The 27,112-nt window shown below is 36.7% G+C and overlaps 1 protein-coding gene across 3 annotated transcripts in view; it reads right to left on the reverse strand.

The window, feature by feature from the left end:
* LOC109063898 (active breakpoint cluster region-related protein-like) overlaps positions 1-27,112 on the reverse strand; it is a 158,780-nt gene that overhangs the window by 53,985 nt on the left and 77,683 nt on the right. For all 3 annotated transcript variants that reach the window (XM_042756843.1, XM_042756844.1, XM_042756845.1), the window contains 10 exons: positions 23,061-23,246; positions 19,604-19,711; positions 18,261-18,321; positions 13,544-13,596; positions 12,302-12,442; positions 10,632-10,753; positions 8,336-8,504; positions 6,828-6,950; positions 6,541-6,616; positions 4,298-4,402 (listed from right to left, as the gene is read on the reverse strand). In XM_042756843.1, the coding sequence (XP_042612777.1) occupies positions 4,298-4,402; positions 6,541-6,616; positions 6,828-6,950; positions 8,336-8,504; positions 10,632-10,753; positions 12,302-12,442; positions 13,544-13,596; positions 18,261-18,321; positions 19,604-19,711; positions 23,061-23,246 (1,144 nt within the window). The remainder of the gene's footprint in view (positions 1-4,297; positions 4,403-6,540; positions 6,617-6,827; positions 6,951-8,335; positions 8,505-10,631; positions 10,754-12,301; positions 12,443-13,543; positions 13,597-18,260; positions 18,322-19,603; positions 19,712-23,060; positions 23,247-27,112) is intronic.

Raw genomic sequence — 27,112 nt, forward strand, 5'->3', positions numbered from 1 at the left:
CACACACACAGAGTGGCTTATTGTATCAATATTGGAAGCAGTGGGTGGCAGTGCTCAAGTTGCAGTCTCCCTTTCTCTGCGTTTATTTAGCAGGAAGTAAACTAGCCGAGAATCTCTTTGAACACGTGAGAGAGTAAACAATCACAGACCTGTGCATGTTAGTGGACATGTGATCATAATCCAGTCCAAAAGAATTAATCAAATGGCATCTCATCTCACCATTCAGTCCAGAAACTGTTTGATTAAACTCAATAAAAATTTAATTTAAACTACCGCTTTAAGGCCCTTTCATAAGATTCAATGTTTCTCAATGCATAAAGTCAATAAAGCGACACATCACGCAAATTTGTGATTCTTACACATTTTGGCCTTTTGATGAAGTCTTTTAGAGTATAAGAAGGTTGTGAGCCATTTAGGGTTCAATTCTTGAATTTGAATCTCAGTTCTTGAATTTAAATTTAAATTCCTAAATTTGAATTTCATTTTAAATTCCAGGTCAATTCTTAAATTTGAGTCTAATTTTTAACTGAGGTCGAAAACTGGTTATGGAATTGCCATTCATATTGTAAATATTTTTATCAAATTATTTAATCAAATTGAATTTTAATTTGAAGAAATGTAGCTTGCAAGACAATAAAATAAAGTATGTCAAGACAAACTTGGGCAGCTTGACAAAGCTTTGCTTGAAGTTTGAAAGTTTTATAGGTTTTAGCCAATAATGTCATTAGCCACTCAACTTTAATGCAATAAATTCCAACCCTAACCCAAAACTGAAAATTCTATCATCATTTACTTACCCTCGTGTTGTTCCAAATCTGTATGAATTTCTTTCTTCTGCTGAACACAAAAGAAGTTATTCGAGAGAATGCAAAACCTAACAGTTTCTCGCCACTGACTTCCATAGTATTTTTTCCTACAATGGGAGTCAATGGCTATCAGCAACTGTTTGGTTATCAACATTCTTCAAAATATATTCTTTTGAAATTTATACAGGTTTGGAACAACATGAGGGTGAATAAATGATGACAGAGTTTTCATTATAATCTGAACTATCCCTTAAATTCCTATTCAAATTCCAAGTTAGCTTCCTATGTGTTGCAGCCATTTCACTCATGAATTAAACGAATTAATTCTTAAATTCTGTCCAAACGTGGAGTACAAAGCAACAAGAGATGTTTAAAACATGAAGAGAACTTGAAAGCCTCATTTTACTGTTGTTCCCAAACTAAATGTAAATTCACCACAAGCACCCTGAAAGAGTAAGATTTCGTGAACCCACGTTCAACCAGGCTTTTTCTGATGCATCAAAGCAGTTGCTAGGACTTTTTTCTCTCCTCAAACATGTTTAAATATTTCCACTTCTTTTTGCAGCACCACCCTTCCACTATTTGCAAGGCTTTTCATGTGGAGGTCAAAGAGGTGCACAATGCTTTTCTAAATCCTGATTCGAGTCAAGTGAAGAGGCCTTAACTCTCACAAAACAGAAGCCGACCATCATTTAATTACTGCTCTCCACCATCTGAGAGCTCTCAGTGTCACACTGTCTCTCTCATAATGAAGACAAACACTCCTTACATCCCTTATTTGTCAGCTCAAACTGCTGGTGTCCAGAGGAAAGAGGGTATTTGTGAGTGTGTGTGTATATGGGGTTCATGGGGGACGTATTTGAAGGTATGTGGCAGGGGTTACATTCCTTCACCAGCTGTTCCTCATTTCACCTCATTCCCTGCATCTTAAATTTCGTAGCAGGAGGGACGTTGTGGGGTTCAGGGGATGATCAGAGGGGGTCTTTCTATGTGTGTCACTTACGAGAGACGGAACAAGTCAAACTCAAGACCCCTTGGCCAGACATGACCTGCCAGCCTTTTATTTAAACTCAAAATTTGCTTCAGATCCACTGTGGGTTGTGCTTCTGTAGATGTTCTTCAAATTAAATTAACGTTACTGGCACCAGTACGTTTACTCTCTAGAATACTTGATTCTTATTATTCAACCTCAGATTCTCCTCTCAAATCAATATTTCATGTCCAGTTATTTACTTGTGAATTTATTAATTTAAAGGGATACTCCACCCCAAAATGAAAATTTTGTCATTAATCACTTACCCCCATGTCATTCCAAACCCGTGAAAGCTCTGTTCATATTCAGAACACAATTTAAGATATTTTGGATGAAAACAGGCCTGTGACTGTCCCATAGACTGCCAAGTAAATAACAGTGTCAAGGTCCAGAAAAGGTATGAAAGTCGTCGTCAGAACAGCCGCGGCGCTACCATTGGGCCCGGGTGGGCCTGGGTCCCACCCATTTAATGTCCGGGCCCACCCATTTTGGCCCAGGCCTATGAGTAGTGAGTGATTTTCATTCTAGCGGTTCATCAATAACCAGCCTGAGGAAAGCTTTGAGCGAAATCTTCTCAGCCAATCAGCGGCTTCTACCCCACCAGCAAGTGATCCAATGAAATGAATGACGTTGGCGGACGTCATTCATTCAAGAATGACGCCGTGTTGTAAATAAATGGAGAGAAACAGAACCTGAACCTCCAAAGATATAATTCCGTTTCAGTCTTTTTGTGTATTGAACGTTCATAGGAGATAAATGAATTTAGCTTACTGCCAACAATTAAGGTGTATTTCTTTGTCCGCTTGCCTTCAGCACTGAGCGGAGGACAGCGATACAAGTTGCTGTCCTCCTCAGTGCCGCAGAAAAGCGCTGGAACGGAGATGAAGGGAAACCCGTTTTTTTTTTGGGGGGGGGGGGGGGGGGTCTTATTTTAACTGGCCCATCCAGTTTTCTGGAGGCCCACCTAAAATAAAAAATCCTGGCGCCGCTACTGCGTCAGAATACTCCATCTGCCATCAGACGTGTAATCTGGGTTATATGAAGTGACAGTGTGTAAGAAACAAATCCATCATTAATTTTTAACATTAAACTGCTACTTCTGGCCAAAATATGAATCCACAATCCATAAAAACATTTCCTCAAGTAAAAAAGTCCATCCCCTGTTGTCCTCTTACTTAAAAAATCCAACTGTGGACTGTTTGGAGCATTTCGCTTGTAAATAGCTGCTTGATCTGTGCATATTTCTCTCCTGATTCAGACGACAGGACTTTTTCACTGGAGAAAAACAATATTATGGATAGAGGAATCGCTCCACGTAAAAAAAAAAAAAAAAAAAAAAGTCTTGATGGGTGAGCAAGTGATGGAATGCTCATCTTCACAAGATGTTGATTGATGGACTGTAGATTACTTGTGGATTATTGTGATGCTTTTATCAGCTGTTTAAGCACCCATTCACTGCAGAGGATCCACTGGTGAGCAAGTGATGGAATGCTCATTTTTTTTTCCCCAAATATGGAACAAACAAACTCATCTACATCTCGAATGACATGAGTGTGAGTACATTTTTAGTACATTTTAATTTTTGGTTGATTATAAATATTAACATCATGATTTTTTTATAAAGCTGCTTCTGTATTGTGAATAGTGCTAAATAAATAAAATTGACTTGAAGTTGAGTGTTACGGTGATTTTATAACAGGAAAACAACTGTAATGAGGTTTTAGGAGAGGTTTAATGCATTCTGCTATGGCTAAATGCAACAATATTTCTGAACCTACCACCAATCACCCATAATTCACCCAGAGAGGGGTGGAGTATGTATACAGCAGCAGCACTAAGGGACTGTTGCCCTTCTGATAGTGACTGACTCCAGCTCTGCTGACTGGGGTTGCATGTGGGAGGTGATGGACAGATGGCTTTAATGTCATCCAAATCAAAACATGTCAGGGTCCACACAAAAACAAACAGCCAAAGCCTGCTCAGAAGTGAATAAAAGCAGCCTCAACATGGCACAGGTTGTCAGTAGAGTAAAACCAGATGGTAACCTAGATTTATGAAAAACCTATTTGGACTTCACTGTGACGGAAAGAGAAACTGAGGAACAAAGGAACTGGGGTAGTGAGTACAAATAAAAACTACTGTGATGAGGAGCTGAAGGAATTTAGATAAAAAGAAGAGAAGGAAACAAGGGAGAGGAGGATAAGCTGTACCCTTTTTTACTAATGTTCTCCTTGAACACAAAAATGAAACATAAGTCAAACTAATACAACTAAATGTGTTTCTGAAATATCTGATATCAGCTGAAAATGATATCACTGACACATTATACCTTAGTCTCCTCTACTGTAAGTTCAGATTCAGACAGCATTTGCATTTGTCCCCTCCATATACAACTGAAGCAACTAAGCACTGAATCAGACAGCAGCGAGCTGTTTGTGTGAAAATATGTGTCTCTTACCATCTTTGTTGCTGGTGACGGGGATGTTGTGGACAGTTCGGAGTTTGAAGCAGGAGCCGGTCAACACTTGCAACTCTACTGAACTCAACACACAGGCCTGCAGGTCTGAAAACACACAAACACACAGTGAGCTCTACACATCAAGGTTATTATCGCTAATTAAAACTATTAAAAACATTTCTGTTCATTAAAATAAAGCGGAAACAATTAGAACTGTTGCCATGGCAACTAACTGAAGTAAATTTAAGCTGAAGCACTAAAATTACTAACTACTGGAAATGAACTAAAATGGAATTAAAACTAAAAATGAAATAAAATTAAAATTGAAATAAACAAATTAAATGAATTAAAAAGACAATCACGTAATAGAATTACTAGCAATGAAAAGTGAAAATATTTTTTATATATATTAATAGAAATACTACAAACGTGGCCAAAAGTTTTGAGAATTACATAATATATTCGTTTTCAAAAAGTTTGCTGCTAACTGCTTTTAGATCTTGTTTTCAGTTGTTTCTGTGATGTACTGAAATATAATTACAAGCACTTCATACGTTTTCAAAGGCTTTTAATTAGACAATTACATGACATTTATGCAAAGAGTCAGTATTTGCAGTGTTGGCCCTTCTTTTTCAGGACCTCTGCAGTTCGAAGCTGGGCATGCTCTCAATCAACTTCTGGGCCAAATCCTGACTGATAGCAACCCATTCTTTCATAATAACCTTCTTGGAGTTTGTCAGAATTAGTGGGTTTTTGTTTGTCCACCCGCCTCTTGAGGATTGACCACAAGTTCTCAATGGGATTAAGATCTGGGGAGTTTTTCCAGGCCATGGACCCAAAATTTCAACATTCTGGTCCCCGAGCCACTTAGTTATCACTTTTGCCTTATGGGCACGGTGCTCCATCGTGCTGGAAAATGCATTGTTCTTCACCAAACTGTTGTTGGGTTGTTTGAAAGAAGTTGCTGTTGGAGGGGTGTTTTGGTACCATTCTTTATTCATGGCTGTGTTTTTGGGCAGAATTGTGAGTGAGCCCACTCCCTTGGATGAGAAGCAACCCCACACATGAATGGTGTCAGGATGCTTTACTGTTGGCATGACACAGACTTGATGATGGTAGCGCTCACCTTTTCTTCTAGCACAAGCCTTTTTCCAGATGCCCCAAACAATCGGAAAGGGGCTTCATCGGAGAATATGACTTTGCCCCAGTCCTCAGCAGTCCATTCACTATACTTTCTGCAGAACGATCAATCTGTCCCTGATGGTTTTTTGGACAGAAGTGGCTTCTTTGCTGCCCTTCTTGACACCAAGCCATCTTCCAAAAAGTCTTCGCCTCACTGTGCGTGCAGATGCGCTCACACCTGCCTGCTGCCATTCCTGAGCAAGCTCTGCACTGGTGGCACTCCGATCCCGCAGCTGAATCCTCTTTAGGAGACGATCCTGGCGCTTGCTGGACTTTCTTAGACGCCCTGAAGCCTTCTTTACAAGAATTGAACCTCTTTCCTTGAAGTTCTTGATGAACCTATAAATTGTTGATTTAGGTGCAATCTTAGTAGCCACAATATCCTTGCCTGTGAAGCCATTTTATATGCAATGCAATGATGGCTTCACGTGTTTCTTTGAAGGTCACCATGGTTAACAATGGAAGAACAATGATTTCAAGCATCACCCTCATTTTAACATGTCAAGTCTGCCATTCTAACCCAGTCAGCCTGACATAATGATCTCCAGCCTTGTGCTCGTCAACATTCTCACCTGAGTTAACAAGATGATTACTGAATGATCTCAGCAGGTCCTTTAATGACAGCAATGAAATGCAGTGGAAAGGTTTTTTTTGGGATTAAGTTAATTTTCATGGCAAAGAAGGACTATGCAATTCATCTGATCACTCTTCATAACATTCTGGAGTATATGCAAATTGCTATTATAAAAACTTAAGCAGAAACTTTTCCAATTTCCAATATCAAACAAAACTAAACTGAAACTTCTATGCACACAACAAACAATACTAAACTGAAACTTCTATGCACACAAATTTTAAATAATTATAAATAAGGAATCTTGCTGCCTTTTTTGCTAAGTTTGCTGAGGCCCCCTAGTGGACCCCATAGCTAGTGGCCCTTATAGAGCATTACTGGTTGTGGTAGTGTGTGGCTGATTCAGGAATGATGGTTTGTGCCATTTTGTAATGATGATATGATAGGGTAGAATAATCTGATGTTTTAATAGAAAAAGTTGTCTGACCTTTCTTCTGCAGTTTCTGAATGCTCTCCCTCCATTCTGACCTCTCATAATCTGAGGACAGCAGAAACAGGCAGCTCTGTAGAAAGAGAAACAGTTAAAGAATAACAATGGCTCCCTCTACTGGAACGCTATAAACAGCAGAAACACATCATTTAAATGGAAAAGATTTAGTGAAAGGTCCAACGCTAAAAAAAAAAGTTATATCTGAGAGATCATGTCAAATAAGCATCCCACTAGCCTCCCACACAGAATACTGTAGTACATCAGATGGCTGTGCGATGTGGTACCTTGCCGTGTTTGTTGTGGATGCGGAATGGTATGGTGGGGGAATATAGCAGCAGACACGACTCCTGCTCGTTCATCTTCTTCCTGAGACGATCCACATTACGACTCTGACTTTTCTGTGCTTTCTGTTCACACACAAATCAATCTGATATTAGTGCATTAACCCTCTGGAGTCGATTAACGCGTATACGTGTCTTGAGAACTTAAATGACACTTTCAGTTTTGATCGTACAGATAAGAGCAATACATCAATCGAATCTGTAAAGGGTCTACTTTTTTTTGTATACAGACATAATAACAACAAAACTTTGTGCATTAAATGTGCTTACAAGCCTGAGACATTTGTCAGTCTGTGTTTCTCACAGCCAGCATTAGGCACGCATTTCAATTAAAGAAACTTCCTGATCTATCTATCTATCTATCTATCTATCTATCTATCTATCTATCTATCTATCTATCTATCTATCTATCTATCTATCTATCTCACACACACAGGCAGTCAAAAGTATGAAATAATTACAATATTAAAATGTTTTTTAAAACGTCTCTTATGTAATATTGGTAATATTGCAAAATATCTTAAATGTATCTTGAACATTCTAAATGTTTGGCTGCCAGTGTGTGTGTGTGTGTGTGTGTGCGTGTGCGTGTATATATATATATTTGTTTGTTTTTGTCTTTTTGTTTGTAACACTGTGTTTGTGGTGTCTGTAAGTTTCCATTAAGGCCGATACTATCAGCCTTTCATTGTGTGTGTATGAGTTTTACTGGAAATGATGTTATCAGGCCTCGACGGCTAATTAAAGACTTCAGAGCCCCACTGCTCAGTCTGTTAGAGTGTGCGTGTCAACATTACGTTATATCTTGACACAATGTAATGGGCTACATGACTGCGCTGCATTAATCGCACTGAGCAGAAGAGACACCAGGAGCGAGTGCTCTCAGAGGGGAACACGTTCGATTCTCTCAGTGACAGCTAACATAAACTCGCTCACACAGTGGAGTAACCCAAGTTACTGAGGCTGCGAGGCAGGGTGTCACCTTTCCTCTGCATGTAAGACACTGCCTCGTTGTCCTGTGCTGACCTCGGCTGAACAATGGAAGTGGGCGGTCTAAGATTCGTCTGTCTGTCTGAATGTAAGCTGTACTATCACAGTGACCTGCTTCAGCAATGCCAAACATCAGTAAACAAACCATAAAACCCACTTTATCCCTAAATTCCAAACAGGGCCTACAAAGCAATGCACCGTCTGACATGATTTGAGATTGAAAAAGACTGAAAATGAAGTGAAAAACTTCATAGTTCTTTGTAGTAGAAAATGGCTCTTTAGATTTTTTAAATGTTCTCTGAGAGAACATTTAAAAATGAGCTCTGAGCTCTAAAAGGTTCTTTAGGATACCATAAACGGCAAGAAAAAAAAAAAACTTTTTGAAACCTTTATTTTTTCAGAGTGCAGACAAAAACAGAAAACAAAACCCATTACTTGTATAGTTTTATACACAACATTACCTTCTCTTTCTGGATCTCACTTTTGATGGTGGAGATCTTGATCTTCATCTCCTCAATCTCGTGCTCAGGGAGTGTCTGGATGTGAGGGAGAGAATCCGAGTCATCCAGAGTCTGAAAGCTCAGATCAGCCAGAGGGATGTACCATTTACACTCATACTGCTGATGCCTCCTGACAGAGAAAAAACACAGAAAAACATATTTAAATGTCAAATAGGAGTATAATTTATTGTGCTTTTTTATTGCTTTAATGCTTATAATCACACTAAATCAAACCGCGCATTATTATTCTTTAGCTTAGGTTAATTATGTATCTATTAATTATGTATCTATTTGTTTCTCTGTTTTGCCATGGGGTGTAACTAGGATTTACACAAGCTCCAGTCTGGATCCAGAACACCTGAAAAGAGATGATGCCAACCCCTCAGAGGACCTCAGATGATGCTAACCTTGAAACAACATACAGAACTAAACCAAATTTTGCTATAAGTTTGATTGCATCATATAATTGTTGTTAATAGTGTTCATTGTCTGTTTGATTATGTCTTTAATTGATTTTTCTGTACATTTCTGCCATATGCACATAAACTGACAGTCACTACTGATAAGCTACTACTAAATTTTGTAGAAACTGCTTTGCAATGATTTGTATCGTAAAAAGCACTATACAAATATACTTGAATTGAAATTGACAACTTTGGTATATTTATATATTAAGCACATCATTTGAGTGCATTAGGTGCAGGCCTGTAGCCAGCTATGAGGTCACGAGGCCCGGAGGTCCTCGGTAAATTTATCATGTTCAAAAATAAAATTTGTCTCCTTAATGACTAATTTGCTGTTAAACTCTTCATATGAATGTCTGCATGACGTATAATTCAGAATGTTTAGCTTCCATGGTATGAAAATGATCTCCGCGTTGCCAGATCCAGCTACTATAAGCGTTTTCAAAATTATCTTTACAACATAATCAAAAAATTAAGAAACTTAATAAAATAGTAAACATTAACTTTACATTCAGTGATATCTTTATATTATCTTATTTGCAAAATATTTGAAATAATTTTGGTTTATTTTTATTTACTTTTCATTTTTTGTTTGTTTTAATAGCAATATCTGGCAACACTTAAACTGACAGTAATCAAAAAAGCCCGTGGACAGGTTATTGCGGACAGGATAGCACATTCAGTCAGAAACGTTATCAACGCTATCAAAACAGTAGCATGTGACACCTGTACACAGATCTGTAGAACAAGTAGGTTCCAGAATGAAATTAAATACACAAACACTATAAGTCTACGCTATGTCATTCAGTAGTTAAATTAGATGTTAAAATTAGATATCAAATTAAAATAAATTAGTTAAATTCATTAATTTTTCACAAGTCATGCTAAAAACATTCATAAGAGCACTAGAGCATTGGTTATTGATAAAAACTGTAACAGTAATATGTATTGTTGCAGGAATAATAAACAGCTGATAAAATTATCCAAACCTAACTATAGTAAATTTTTAACAAATTTTGATGCAATAAATATGGTATGATTTTAAAATGATCATCCCTCCAAAACCAAAAACATCTTTCACACTTCTTTTAAAGTGTTTATAGTGTATATATTTAGTTGTATTTGTTTCTGCTCACATACACACAAACACATGCCTCATGATGCCTTTCTCTTCCTGTCCTGACAGGAAATGCCTCTGTGGAGACTGATGTAACCAATTAATCTAAGCACTTTCTAGTATGTAGAGTATACACACACGCTTCAGGGATTCAAAATGTGTTTCCACTGTCAAAATGCGTGATAATGCACTCTTATTATGAGATGATTATGATGCCCTGCATGGCTTTGAAGCGAAATATATTCTGCTCATCATCATGCATAACAACCAATTAAAATCATCCCCTGCCTAATTCAAGATTAAGACTAAGATGCTGAAAACTTTACAGTCTCTGCCAGTGGTGAGAACTGAATTCCCAGAACTGAATGTCTCACAATGCCAAGCATATGAGGCAGAGTAGATAACACAGTAAATTAAGATTTTAAAAAAGATTGGCATTCAGTATAAACATTACATGTGCGTTATTCTCCTGAGAAGGCTGTAGTAACAGAAACACAGAGCTGCATCAGGATAACAGCAGCTATCAATCAATATTACGGTGTCTTTGGCATCGTAACCATGAAAACACTTCTTCTACTGACGCCAAACACACAGCGGCATGTAGAGTGATGTATGCATGAGTGGGTAAAACACAAAATAAGAGAGAAAGTGAGATTGCGTGTGTCCATGTTCATACCCAACTGCTGTCTTTTTCATCTTGGCACAGAGCAGAAGGTCTGTGAAGAGGAAGACATGACGGAGTTTACGCGTCCCCTCCGACACCTCCACCAGGAAGCCATCCTTCACCAGCTGACGAGCCTAACAGAGACATAAACACCCACCGTTACTTCCTGTGGATTCATCAGACCAGAAACACACAGAACATGTGCACTTTCGGAAAACCAAGGGGCGACAAAGGTCATGGGCCTGCCTGAAGTTATTCAATTCATCACTGACACTGTACAGCTTGATCATAAAAAGTGCTGACACTCAAACGTCAAATATTTATTTTAAATAAGTATGATGAAGAAAAGTAAGGGTGAGATTAAGTTAACATAAATACAGCTGATGCACTTATACTCTCATGTGCTTACAGCAAGCTAAGCTCATCAAACAGACATAGTTAGAGGTTGGGGAGAGCATTTATGAAAACAGATAGAAATGTCAAACAAAAGAGAATTTGAAGAACTTATGTTTGAAAATGAACAGTATTGGTATTGGCGATAATGTTAATAATCCACCAACAGTACAATTTTGAAAATAATGCAGCAAAAGTAATGAGGTTAATACGGTACAGTTTTGTCGTGGCCACGACAAAATAACTCGCACAGCCCTAGGTGGCGGTATTGCACCTGTTTGCCACCAGTCACAAAGAGACAAAAGAAGCCGTATGTAGCTACTACCACAGATATATATGAACAGATGCCTCATTAGCGGCTGTTTTATGGGCTGCTATATGTAAGCAGTCCGCCATATTGGAACGGACAAAGCAGGTCAATTAACACTCAAGAATAAGTTGACTGTGTGTCTGCAATCATAGTTATATGCATGTATGAAGCCCATTGTACACACTTTTGTACAGTAATGTTTACAAACTCAGCCTCGCTACACTTGCATTCTGAGTGTGATTCATTGGCCAAAAAAAAAAAAATAAATAATATAATATATATATAGATTACAAATTATTTCTATAGATATAATCAATAATATCATAACTGTGAATACTTTAGGCCACAATCTGATAAAAAAAAAAAAATTCTGATATTGTGCCAGCCCTTCTTCATTTGATAACATTCCATAACATTCCAAAATGGACCAAAATGTGTTAATTAAAGTCATGTCTTAATTTTTAGAGGTGCGTTTCCTACAAGCATTGTTGGTCGATGGCCACAATGTGTCCTGAAACCACAGTTCCAACGAACACTAACTAATAGCATTACAAAGCTGTGTGGTTAGAAACGCAGCTTACTACAGCATAACCTGTGGTTATATGAATAAGTTCCTGAAAGTATGATGTGGACTTAAAAAGATCATTCTCATGGGAAAGAGCAAAAAGCTATCATGCAGTTCAATCTATTTCTTTTATTCCATATATATACACAATGTATTCTACATATTTTAAATAATTTTAAGCATAAAAAAGTAGTCCCTAGATGTTATGTTAATATTTACAGCAGCATTGTATGTATGTACTGTATGTTTACATGTACTTGTAAACATGGGGAAAAAACACTCTTATAAAGGCACTGATACACCAACTGCCTTAAAAAGGCCTCTTTCTGTAATTTTGCATACTGTATACAGTAAAGGACTGTTTATGTAAAATACAGTATACTGTATACTCCTCCTCCTCTGTCGGTCACATACCTCTCCCTTCGGTGTGGTCACGGCAGTCCTGCGCGGGTCAATCTCTTCATTGATGATGGACAGGAAGTTCTGGGATATTCTCAGGGCATCCTGCAGTAGTGGGAAGTCTGGATGATCCTTAGGAGTGTGTTTCAACAAGTCCTGAAAAAAAAAACAGGCAGCATACCTGAGCTTTATGCTTATTCTTTAAGTGATAATCCAACTATTATATTAAAAAAGATAAAACAACACTACTGTTAAAAGTTTGAGGTTGGTAAGATTTTTTAAATGTTTTTGAAAGAAATCTCTTATGCTCACTAAGACTGAATTTATTTCAAATATAGTGTATATTGAAATGCAGTAAAGCAGCTTATTGTAAAATTTCAAGTAACTGTTTCCTATTTTAATGTATTTAAAATGAAATTTAATCATATGAAAGCAAAGCCATCACAGCCTTCACTGTCACATGACCAAAAAAGATCATTCTAATTTGCTAATTTGGTGCTCAAGAAATATTTATTATTATCAATGTTGATAACAGTTGTGTTGGTTAATTTATGGTGGAAACTTTGATATATGTGTGTATGTATATATATAAATATATATATATATATATATATATATATATATATATATATATATATATATATATATATATTTTTTTTTTTATTTTTTTTTTTTTTTTCAAGATTCTTTAAAGAATCAACAAGAAGAGTATTAATCTGAAATAAAAAATCATTTGTCACTTGTCATCAAATTAATGTTCACAAAAAAATTAATGATAGTGTACTACATATGTGGAAGCATTGGCAGTATTCTTATCCATTTTCAAAGGTTTCTCTCATGCAGGTTTTACAGGTTTTGATGATTTTTTTTTTTTTTTGGTAGAAACCACCTACTACTGCCATCTGGGTTAAAAATGACCTTAAGATCCATGAAGAAAAGCAAATTTGACATGTTGATACTGGTATTTTAAAGGATAGAACGATCTTTACACAGCAGAATTTGGTATGAATGCCTCCTTATGGCATAGAACACTCTTTTTTTTTTTTTTTAATTGACGGCAACCAAATATCTACTGAGTTTGATTAACCTAACTGAACTGTAACACTCATACAGTACAAATAGCGCAACAGCAATAGAGTGTGAATTTGTGATGTGAGAAAAATAATAGCCTGTGCATTTGCCTTAGTAAAGGTGACCTTGCTGTTTTAAACTTGACTACATGTAATCAATATGTATATTTTAGAGAGTGAGACTCACATGCAAGACCAGAGTGCTTCGAGTGACACGGTCAATGGGTTTGTAGAGGAGAGCTGCAAAGACAAACATTAAAGAATAAAATATAGAGTGATCATAAGTTATGAAATATCCTTTTATGCAGTAAGTTGTATAAAATATCAAAATCACAAAACACTCATACTTCCAACCATACAAAAGCTCCAAATGCCAAACAAACCCAAAAAGCAAAAAAAAAAAAAAATAAACCTTTCCTAAATGTTTCCTAATGTGCAGGACTTTTAATTCATTAGCTTCTATAGGTAAACTAACTAAAATAATAAAGTGTCATAAATGGAAAAACAATTTGTGCTACAAACCAGAGTGTCCGTGATTAGTATAATACATTAAAACAAAATGATAACAAAGACTAGTTTGCAATATCAAGCAGCATAACAGACTGTTTTTGCAAAGCTAAAATAACTGGAAGCGGATGACTACAGCAGCTTTGCACACTCAAGTTACAAATGGCTCTGATGCTCTTACCTTAAAAATAAACTGGATACAATAGGGTAGAATTTAATAGTCTTTAATCATTTCAGTTGTTTTTATTGTAGTTAGTAAGCTGACCACTATCTAAAAAAACCAAACTATTTTCACGAATAAAAAAAACAGATATACCAGAGGTTTTAAGACAGCAAAAGAGTAGTGTCAAAGGTTTATCTTTATGGTTGTCTGTCTGTGGAGTATGTAATAAACAGATAATGCAACATTGTCTTAAGATGATAATGCAACATTATGATGATGAGATCACTGTTCATTAAATACATTAAATTTAAATTCAATACTGCACTAAAAGTACAATTAAAAATGACTGTTCACACTAAGAATGATAACTGTAATAAAAAAGATACAAGCATCCACACCAACAGACATACAGTACAGATACAATTCAGTGCGAGCTGCGGATATGTCTGTTGCTGCTTTAAATGTACAAGCTCTTTCAAGTCAGGTGGATTCTGAATGGCTGTCAATGTTTTTATTGTTTATCAGCGGAGAAATTCAAAGTGATTCCAACAATATTGTTCTGCTTCCCTTTGCCGCTTATCAAGGTCAGACTATTGTTTTCTAAGAAGTACCATGTACACACAAGGAGCACTGCTACACACAGTTTTGAAAATACTATACTGACACACACAGTCAGATAAGGGTCTTTGTCTCTTATTTCTTTGAGAGAACTAGTGGGAGAATTCTGCACATGCACGCCTTTGTCATCTGACACGGTTACAGCAGGTCCTGTGGTGGTCCTGCTGTCTTTCACTCTAATGGATGACGATTCCCAGCAGTCCCTTCTCACTCATGCTCAATTCATCTAATTAAGAATCACATCACAACAGAATAGAGCTCTCTGACAGGGAATATTTCCCATCAGCCTCTGCAAGGCTCATGTATTACAGTAGAGAAAGAGAAAGGTTTGAGAGGGAGAACAAAGAAGTGAGGTGAACAAGAAGATTTATAAGGGAAAACTACAGTGTCATTCATCAAAATTCATTCATTCATTCATTCATTCATGTCATTAAAAATCTGTGGAATTTTGCATGTCCATGCAAAACTCGCCAGAAAGTTTGGGAGGTTGGAAGGGTGTTGTGATTTTCGGATGTTCTGTTAGCGTTTTGCTGAGTTGTTTAGGTGTTTGGTTAGGTGGGTGGTTGCTAGAAAGATGCCAGTGTGCCAGGGCATTGTTAGGTGGTTGCTATGAGTTATGGTATGCTCTGAGGTTGCTAAGGCATTGCTAGGTGGTTACTATGGGTTATCATGTTGTGGGGGTTAGCTAGGCAGTGTTCTTTGTGATTTCAGTGGAGTTTGCGGTTACTATGTTGTTGCTAGATTGCTTCTGGACATTGATAGGGTGTTCTTTGTGGATGCTACAGTGCTGCAATGGTTGTTGTAACTCGTGGTGTTCTGGGTGGTTGCTAGTGCTTTGTTATGGCTTCTAGTGTCCTGGGTGTTAGGTAGGCAGTTGCTATTGTGTTCTTTGTGATTTCTACATGTGGTTGTTACAGCATTTCTATGTGGTTTCTAGGGCATTACTAAGGTGTTTTTTGTGGATGTAGCCAGTGGATTCTAGCTCATTCCACCTCACAAATACTGACAAATCACAGCTGACTGGATCTGAAAGGGAACCAATCAGGAGTGCATTTCCCAAAAGCATTGTTAGCCTAAGTAGCATTGGCACCAGTGCTCTCTATGAACTGCTTAGACTAACAATGCTTTTGAGAAATGCAGCCCAGGACAGTCGCTTTAGGTTGTGACATCCAATCACAACCTTGTAGCGCATTTCAGCACAGACATGCATACTAATTTGAGTTCAAGATGCCCTTCACACACAGTCACAGAATAAATCCCTCTAGATCAAAGGAGCTACTGATTTCACATAAATTCATCCCGCTGGACAGAGAAAAAGAGGACCAGAGTTTAATATTTGTCAGAAACAAAAAATATAAGAGAAATAGAGCAGCAGGTGATGGAGTGATTACAAGAGGTACCGTAGACACCCATAGGCAGTGTGTGTATATTTTTGTCTCTGTGGGCTAGTTGTCAAGGGCAAACAGGACAGCATTGTGAGATTAATCAACGAATTGGATCAGTTTCAATCTCTGTTTATAACAGATGACAGATTACACACTTTTATACATATTGCAAGAACCTTCCATCATGGCAACACACAATAATTCTCACTTAGTATAAACATTAAAATATACTATTAAAAACATATACAAATCATAAAGCATAAAGCAATCAATCTCTTTAATCAAAAACCACCCTAAACCAAAATGTATGCAGCTTTCATGAATGAGGGAAATTAGATTAGCTTCTGAGTCAGACTTCCAACTTTTAACTCAGTAAAACGTCTTCCTATTTTCCATATTTTCTCAAACCACCCACACGTATATGATTACAAAGCACTGCAAGTTGAGTGTCACTGGGAGATGATTTAATCTAAATGTCACTGTTATAACTAGCTCTAGAAGAGGAAAACAAATATTGCAAAAAACTGCTATGGGCTGATACCACATGCCCGTTTAGTGTCACACTTCTCACATTTTCTCTTTTGCTCCATTTCATCGCTTATTTACACTCTGACACAGATTTGGATCAACTCTTAAAGGGGCTGATTATATCTGTGTGTCTATAATTTGGCAGCTAAAAAACTGATTGCATGAGAGAGAAAGTGCACAGGAGAATTTTGATCAATTCTTTGATATTTGTTCCAATCTTTCTTTATTGTTATTCCTCTGTCTACACCACTTGTGCACTTTAACGTCAACAGTACCTTATGCCTGTTAAAAAAATTTATTTTCATCTTATGTTGTTTTTTAGAGTTTGGACATTCAGTCTTCAATAATGTTTGTCTGTCAACACCAAAATATATGGTATAAAAAGTTCAAAATAAAGCATTTTCTCTTACCTTTTAAAAAGTAATATTTCTGTACTATTCATGCTCACAGTACTGTATACAGATAGTTGCAGTGTATCATTTGCATTTAACACTGTTTTTCTCTGCATTACCCTATTATAAATAGATATGAAAATGTATATGAGAATTGGATAGGCAGGTCCAGTCGTTCATTTGGAAATACATTTTACTGTATTCCTGCTTGGTTTCAAACCCTTTCAAATCTTTCCACGTGGAACTTGGAATCTGTCAAACACTCTGTCAGAGCTTTGTCTAATGCATATGAAAGTAATAAGTATTGAGAGGTTGTGCTATATTATGAATACAGTCATAGCTAAAGGCATTATCAGGAACAACACATGAAAAATTGAAGACATCAGTTTTGATAAGACATTATTTTATGCTTATATATTTTGTCATCATCATCCAACTGACAGTATGGTCCCTGACATGTGAACTACCATTACTAATTGATCCCCATGTGCACTATGCAGTCATATATGGTACACAGCAGCTATGGGAAAATTTGTTGTTGTTACTATATTGCATATTTTATCACAGCTAGAATGCTATATTGACCAACCAATATCTGTTTTGTAGGTGCCATTATGCTTGAGGTCTTACAACTGCAATGAAATATCAGAGCACATGCAGAATTACAAGAGCTCCTACTGCACTGAAATGAGATCAGACCTGTTTACCAGCAGAACTCTAGAAGCTCTAGAATGGTTCGATCTTCTGATCAGAAACCATGGACACAAACCAAACCAAACCGCACAACAATCAAAAATTGAAACTCATCCAGACTAGCAAAGCATTAAAATGCAATATAGTTACCATAGGTGCAGTTACAACACAGCCGGAGAACCAGCAGAACCTCCATGACAAACTTCCACCGATCCTGCAGTCTTCTCTAACTGCTCTCTCACTACTTCCTTCTCATTCTGCACCCCCTTTTATCCATCCGTCACAAACACCACCGAGAGAGAGAGAGAGACTCATACACTCCCGCTCTCCCACTCAGAATGAACAAGCGCACACACACTCTTCCTCACACTCACACACATTTGAGTTGTGGATGCTGCATACACAAGTAGGAAGATGCAGAGCTGAACTCATTCTTAAAGAGACACTGCTCACAGTTCATTCCTACTTATTCATTCATAACCATCCACTCTCTCAGTGAACCACCAATCGACAGATCAGCTCACATTCTACTGGATTCAGGCTCTGTAAATGCAGATCACTCATGCATGTCACACACACACACACACACACGTCACTGATCAACAGATACACTCTTACCCTCCATGGTGGATGTTGTGGTGCAGTCCTTGGATTCTTTAGGACCTTTAACTTTCAGATTCTGTCAACAGAGAAGATGCACACTATAAATATACACTGATACAAGCACACATACAGAGCTCATGTCTGGCTGAGGCAGCAGAATGTGACGAATACTTCCTGTATGGAATAATGAAGAGTAATGTGATGCGGAAGGCTTCTTGTGTATGTGTGTGTATGAGTAAATGCACCAAGCTGATGATTCTAACTAGATGTACAGTAAGTCATGTAAATGCCTTTCAATAGTGTTGATATGCGGTTTCTAAGATGTCCTTAGTAGTTTTATCTCGTTGCTATAGTGTTGGAAGGTCAAAAGACTCCACCCCCACAACATATTGGGGGGTTTAGATATGTCTGGGTGGTTCCAATGTAAGTCTATGGGATTTCTTCCCATTTTATCATCTGCCAAACAAGGTCTGAGGCATCAAAATAATAGAAAAAAAAAACTCCACTAATAAATTAAAAAACATAAAACAAATAAACAATAAACTCAAAAACTTAAAATAAACTGTTAAAAAATATCACACCTTGCATTGTTTAATCAACGTTGTTGTTAAATATGCTGTTAAAAAATATCACACCTTGCAGTGTTTAATCAACGCTTATTATGTAATGTTTAACAAACGTTTATATGCAAGTGTGACAGAAAGCAATTACTAGCATTTTTGTTTTCTTAATGCCAAAAGTCGTACATTAATGGGGATGCCACCAAAATTCAAGATATGGGGCAAAAAAAAAAAAAAAAGCCCTGTGGTGTTTTTTTAACTGAATAATAATATTAAGTTACATTTTACACCCATTGCAAATATTGTCTGTTTTGATCTATTTCACCTTATAAATAGTTACCAACTAATTCACAGTAGAACCATTGTTTATCTCCAAGGAATACACAGTGGTTTTATTACTAAATTAATCTGCATTTTTGAACAAATCGGTTGAGTAAATAACACATTCATAAAATGTCACATGCTTAGTTCCTGAATGAATCAGACATTTTGAACAAATTAGTTGATTTAAAGACTCACTAATACAGTAAACTGCTGCCTCTTATCGGCAGTTTTAGTTTCATATTTAAAAGTAATCTATCACCTATTTATTTTCCCATCATTTTATATTTCTATATTAAAAATATCAGATATAGTTTTTAATCTCCATTGGGGAACATTCAATACTGATCAATGACTGGACAATGGCCAATTCCTGACCATTTCAAACATTAGCTCCTACTCATTAGTGAAGTATGAACTGTAGACAGTAATGATCAGGGCCTATAGTGTCGGGTGGTAAGAGGTAGATGAGCTCACCTCAGAGATCTTCTGAAACTGGCTGTTGGCCTGGCTGCATTTCTCTACTGTCCCCACTGCGACTTTATAGTTGTCCACAAAGGCTTTGTACACACCGAGCTGACTGGCCTAAGAAACAAGCAGAGGAAACATGTTAAATTCAGTATAAACACAGACAGAGAGAGAAAGGATGGTACAGGAAAACCACAGAGAAGAGGAGGAAAAGAATGGAAGAACTAGAAGCTGGAGACACAGAGGGATGAAAGAGACTGAAAAAATGGCAATGCTGAAATATTCATTTCATCTGTAGACCTCTTGGAACATTCATCAAAGTATGTGTTCATCCTCAGGATAAGACACAAGATACAGACATCAGAGCTTCTGCTGAGAGCTCTGGAGACCCAAAGACTGAGAAGTGAAGTTTAAAGCAGGCTTTATCACACCAGTTCAGATCTCTTGCTGTAATAACAGTCAGAGGAACATGAATAACTGTTATGATGCACATACAGAGTGAAGCACAACCATCCTGGAGCCTGCTATTAAAGCTCAAAGTGTGTCATATCTTCAGCACTAGCATCATCAAAAGGAATCGCACAAAAAATAAACAATTTTCACATTGTTTTCCCAAACACTCCCCCATCTGCATTGGTTCAGCAAAGAGGTAGTCTTGACCCAAACTCACACCATTGGTTCAGCCAATGTTGCCATGTCAGGCAGATTGGGATGCTCAAACAGAGAAATGTTTTAATGTTAACCAGCCAAAATTGAACTGCATTTCAAAACCAGATGTCTGTGAACTCATAACAGAATTATGAGACTTGTCCTGTTTAATACTGTTTCAGGAGCTCTCTTACCAAGGATTGTGTGCCGGGTTCCTGGCTTTGTTTTTGTTTTTTCTTCTGCCCTGACAATGTGGAAAATATAACAAAGACTAGTTTCCTTTCAAACTAAAGTAATATTTTCTATCACCCAAAAAGTAAATTCATTTGTGAAGTGGTTAATTGATCATATGAATATGAGGAATAAACAACACAATTGATTTAAATACTTTAAAACTCTTCACAGTCCAAATATTTTCTATTATTATTTTTTTTTTTTAAAGCTGCAGTTTTCATTTTTTCAGATTGGTGGTCAACCGATCCAGGTTTTTTTTTATGGCCGATGTCGATATTTTAGAGAGCAGGTTTAATTTAAAGATAGTAAATAACACAAACGTAACAATTACTACATTTAATTTTATTATTTGATGCAATATTTACAAAAATAACTGCAAATAATTTTTATTATTATAAATAAATCTATTTATTTCAATCAATAAATGTATATGAATCTGCAAATAAATAGTTTTATACTTCAGATCCTTCTTGATTCTGTAATCTGTAATCCTTTCATGGCATTTTCTAAAAATAAATGAAATTGTTAAAAACATGAATAAAAAGTAAATACTGGTCTGGTAAGTCTGCGACCTGTTAAATCACAATCATATATTGTTAAATAAAGACCAGACAATAAATGTTTAATGTGGAATTAAATATTTGAGACCACTTTTTCAGACTTAAAGCAAAAAGATCTAAGGCCCTGTCATTCAAACTCTGACATGACCTCTAGCTCTCTCTTCCTGTTGTCCTGTTGTCTTTTATAACCTATCTTCTCTGTTGTTATCCCTGACTTCTGTAAGGTTATGGACTGCTGTATATTTGTGCCCTGAGGTGAGAACTGCATGATGAGACCCTGTATTCTCAATCTCCATCCCAGCATGCTCCTTTCTCCCGCTGCTCGAGAGAAGTCTGGAACACAACACATCACACGGACATGCCGTCGTCGCCTAGCAACCCCGCATCAAGCGCTCTGACTTTTCACCAAGCGTATCCACAGACGAGCGCTAATACGCACGTCACAAAGACGAGGTGAAGAGAGAAACATTTGTGGGAAGAGAAGTCAGAGCTAATGAGTGAGAGAAAGAAAGAAAGAAAAAGAAAGAATGAAAGAAAGAGTGAAGGGTGACTTATAGAGAGAAACTGCCTCTAATCCACTCCGTCTGGATTTGCTCATCCTAAACCTTTTCTTCTGTTCAAACACAGGACTTTTTTCTTCTTGACTCTATTAGTCTTAGTCTTTCATTCTTCTTTTCCTCTTCGCTGAGTTTCCAGAGCAATAGGGAGCCTGTAATTACTCCATCTGCTAACTCAACCACTGTCACAATGTTTTACTAATCGTGTGTGTGTGAGGGTGTGTGTGTGGAGAAAACGCTTCAGAAAAGTCATATTTCATAACCTCCTGCCATCTGGTGTTTGGTTCAGGAGATAAATGAAGTAAAATCCTGTAATAATGAGCAGTAATGCATGCTGGGTATGGCCCAACAAAATCCATTCAGAGTGGAATAATAAACTTAACAGCATAAGATAACTACATACATATAAGATGCATTCTTTATTGTTTTTTTTTATTGATTGATAATCATGAAAGCATAATGAATATTGTAGTTATATGTGCTTTTTATAAGTTTTCTAATGACTGTACTAGTAGTTATTTTTAATATTGGTACTGATAAATAAAATTAATTCTTGCATTTATTTTGTGATGACCAGAGGACTAATGATTAGTGATAATTTTTTTTACTGTATTTTTTATCTTGCATGAAACATTTGAAATCTACTAAGCAACAATAGATGTTTAGGCCTAATATAGTTCCCCTAACTGGAAGAGGGAAATTACATTTACAAGTCATGCAGAAAATGCATAATCATTGAGATACACATCAAACATTATCAAAAAGCTAAAAAATATTGAGATAAATATTTTATATCACTCAGCTTGATTACATACCACCAAAACACCAGAATGATGAGGCCCACTTAACTTTTAACTGTTCGGAAATCACCAGTCATTCACATATCCCACGAGCCTTAATAAATGATTTTTTTGTTAATATTTTGCAATACGCCTTAAGCTCTGAGTTGGAGTATAATATATTCAGCATATTCATGGTTCTGTTTAACTTACACTACTGTTCAATAGCTTGGAGACGATTTAAAAATGTTTTTTAAAGAAATTTCAAATAAATAATTTTATTCAGCAAAGATACATTAAACTGATGAAAAGCAACAATAAAACGTTTGTAATTTTATAAAAGATTTCCCTTTCAAATAAATGCTGTTTTTATGAACTTTATTTTCCTAAACAAAGAAAAAAAAAGAGTCTAGAGTCTAGCTTTATAGCTACTGTAACTTTATTCTTCATTTCAATTCAGAATAAAAAATTTTAAAGGACAGCAATTTATTTGAAACAGAAACCTTTTGTAACATTATAAATGACTTTACTGTCAAACTTGATCAATTTAATGCTGAATAAATGTTTTAGTGACCTTAAACATTTGTTCCATAGTGTACACTACATAGAGGGTCACTGTTTTTAGAATTACCATCTAGGGCCTTTGAACAGCGTGTTTGGCAGGACACTATGTGGCAGGAGGACTCACCAGTTTCTGGAAGAGATGTCCGACAGTGATCTTCTCATCCCACTGCTGAATGTTGGGAGAAAGAGCATCATAAAACTCCTTATGGATCACAAAGATATCTTGGATCATGAAGAAAATAGTTTCAATCTGCTCCACTGTCAGCACTGGCTTTGATGTAGTAGCTGTGGCTTTAAGAGGCTTCATGGGCTGAAAGAGCGAAAGAGAGGTGAATTAGTGAACATGTTCACATGTATTTATATATTAAGTAATACATTTGTATTTTAAGTAATAAATTACCATACTCAAAGGCTGTAAATTTAGTGATATATGGCTGTGAGGTTTTACATGAAAATACATGTTGTATGGTTATTTGACTCCTGATGATGATAATGGCACTGTAACTGTTGCATCTCATGCAATTTATACCCACAAACATCTGGATATAGCAACCACTTCTGAGGTGATTTAAACTGAATTGATTTGAAAATGATTAAGTCCTTTTCAATGCATTAAGTTCAGCCAAAATCCATGCAATACTCAAGTAGTACACATTTCCATCTCTATTTCCTGTGAATTGATGTAACGATTAATGTTTATTTCCTTTGCATTTGCAATGCTGTTCAGGGCAGATGGGCACTGTGTGTTTTTGTAAATTTGAAAAAAGAAAGTACATGAACAAGCAGAAGAAACATTTCACAGCACGTGTGTTCATGTGTGTTGGCCTTCATTTCTCTCTACAGGGCTGATAACACTGTGTTAAAGTGCAGGATGGTTGTTTTCAGATCAGCATGACTCATTGTAAGTTGCTCTCCTCTGCATCATGATGCTGCTTGATGAGTGCAGTTTTTCTTTCATGTACTGATGTATTTCCGATTAAAGCAGGAAGTTTGGGTGGGACATGTCAAAGAACCTCAGTCACAAACCTTTGTAACATTATAAATATCTTTACTTTGGATCAATTTAATAAACAAAAGTTTTACTTTCTTTCAAAAACAAATAAACAAAAAAATGCACAATAAGCCCCCCAAAAAATCCAAAGTGTATCATCTGTCAAAAAGTCAATATAGTAATTTTTAGGAGTACGCTATCATATACATGGACCAGAACTGATACCACTAAAAGCTACAAAAGACTTTCACATGTCTATCGCTGAAGAGCTTTAGGACAAATGAGTAATGTTTAAGTAAAACACCACAAGGAAGACTAAAATCGTCCACTACTGCAGAAGCAGCATCTCTTGGACCATTTGAATAACTTTCAGAGATTTCATGAATTTAAGATTTTCTGCTCCAATTTAAGAACCTTTCGGAAGGGCGAATTAAAGGGGTCATATGATGTTGCTAAAAAAAAAGAACATTATTTTGTGTATTTGGTGTAATATGTGTTTATGGTGTTTAAGGTTTAAAAAAAAACACATTATTTTCCACATACTGTACATTGTTGGTCCTCTATGCCCCGCCTTCTGAAACGTGTCGATTTTTACAAAGCTCATCGTTCTGAAAAGCGAGGTGTGCTCTGATTGGCCAGCTATCCAGTGTGTTGTGATTGGCCGAATGCCTCAAGCGTGTGACGGAAATGTTACGCCCCTTACCATATTTTTTTTGCATTCGAATGTGGATTTTTTTTTTAATTCAACTAATATTCGTAATTCGATTCTTTTATATTTTAGGTCTGCGTCAGTCGTCAGGCAGTCTTCTCAGTGGTGCACAAAATGCGACAACGATGTAAGTGTCTTTGTTAGCCTATCCAGGTGAACCCACTAGATGCGGCGCTGCTACGTTGTTCATTCTATATATTGCAGAAAACGAGAGCATCAGTGTGGAGAAGATGTGGTTTACGTCAAAACTGAAACCAAGCCATTCACACAGAACGCATATTTATCACATTTTCTAGGGGGACATTTATCAGCGTTGCACTTGCGTCTAGCACAAGAGAGCGGCATGTTTAGAAAGCAATGTACAATTAATGTAAGTTCAACTTTTAAAAAACATGTCTCAAGACTTAATGGCAGATTTTCCCCATTCCACTGTATCTCATGTTTTTAAAAGAAGAAAGTAGCCTACTCTTTGTGATTGGTTTTTCAGTCCTTTGGACTAAACTATACATACATGCATGGTGCTTTTTTCTAATTGTTTAAGCAACTTTATTAATTATATATGGTTTATAAACATAATTTTAAACATTATGCACTTTTTTCCCAAAGATAGTCAAGTTATTTTATTACGCTTTGAAGAAACGTGCATAATATTTTGCACAATGCGGCTTCTTGTGGCCTCATGAGAGAAGCCAAAAGCTTTCCCCCTAACTGAAATTATACCTTATTAATTCAAATATAATTTGAATTTTGATAATATTTAAGTAAAAAATTTGAATTTAGTTTTTCAGTCATTTTGACAGCCCTATTGCACACACACAAATATTCAGTATGAACTGTTCTGGAACAGTGTTGTAAATACAACTTAACTGATTTCTAGTTGTAACCTCTTTTGGAAGGCCAAACAAAGTATTTTCGTTTTCACAATTAAACACACAGTGACTCCACAACATTGCGGCAGCAGCAACAGTACTACAGCGAGAATCAAAGTTACGCCTGCTTTCTTTGCGTGAACATTTGGGAGGTATTATGCAAATCTTCCCACACAGTGATGTAGACGTGGGGGAGTGTTTAAACGAGGCATTTTAGGAGGGCGTGGACAAGTCTAACTTTAATAAAGAATATCTCTTTAGGTTTGAAACTTTAGTCTTTGCAACTTTAGGGAGAGCTTGTAACACTCCAAAGAGAAAGGAAAACTTGAAATCGCATCATATGACCACTTTAAGACTTTTTAAGACCTTTCTAAGACCCAGATTATGTCCATACATCCATGTGTTATTTCATAGTTTTGATGAATTATTCCAAACAGAAAACAGCAATAACAAGGAACAGGCACATGCAAACATTTGAACAGCAGTGTAAAAATAAATCTTAAGTGGTGGAAGTGCATTTAGCAGTGCCGTATGCAGTGCTCTCTATCTAAAAACACATTTCTGAATATTCACAATCTTATCAGCAGCGCCAGATATCTGACGTCAGCACGACAGGAATCATGTTCTGCGCTGTCATTTCAAGAACTGATTGGAGAAGCTGAATATATGTGTGCTTGCTCGTTTATGTATCTGCTCTGCCACAGTATTTGTAGCCATTTTCCTTGCAAGTCCAAAGTGCTGAGTAATGTTTGGACAGGAAGTGTGCAGCAGAGAGCAGAAGTACATAAACACTTAAACACCCGGGTCTGCTTTAACCTATCTCATCAGCAGGTTTACTTAAACCGAGACAGAAGATATCCACGTGTTCCTTAAAGACTGTAACAGCAGGTGGCACAGTGTGTGTCCGGCATAATTAACACACTAAAAAAACAATCACAGTGGATTTCAAGGTTTGTGTACTGGTTGCTAGTTTGTTCTGTTTACTGCCTGGAGAGAGGAAGCCTTTATTCATCTCAGGGGGTTATTTTTAAATCTCAATGAATGGTCTAGAAATCCCATGTTGGTTCAGCTTCCATTAGACTGTGATTAGAAATAATGAGAAAGCAAGATAATACTGGCACAGCTAAGTAAACCTTTGACTGCTGTGATATGTTATAGCACAGAATGAATGCTCTGAACAGCAGATCAAAAAAAGAGAGAAAAGACTGACAGGAAATGATGACACGTTCAAACAGTAGAGGAACAAAGTAATAGTAGACATTATATTTCAGTATTCTCTGCAAATAGGAAATGCTGCTTCCTGATTGGCTCAGTGTACGCATGTTCTTTACGCTGCACTCTAAGCAGCCATATTGTGGAAATCACACTTTTCCTCAACTTAAGTAAACTTAATTTAAACGAGCACTGATAGTTAATCATAACTGGGGTTATTTCAATAAAAAAGTCTTAAAGTAGTACATACAGCTAGGGACATTGTTTTGGAAGTATAAAATAAAATTAAACATAAGCCCTCTTTACCTAGAACATTGATAATCAGCTTTAAAACACTCCACACACACTCCACATAGTGTCACATAGAGCAGGACTGTGAAGTTCCCACATCAGGT

This window comes from Cyprinus carpio, chromosome A5 (genome assembly GCF_018340385.1).
Source record: "Cyprinus carpio isolate SPL01 chromosome A5, ASM1834038v1, whole genome shotgun sequence".
NCBI classification, from domain to species: domain Eukaryota; kingdom Metazoa; phylum Chordata; class Actinopteri; order Cypriniformes; family Cyprinidae; genus Cyprinus; species Cyprinus carpio.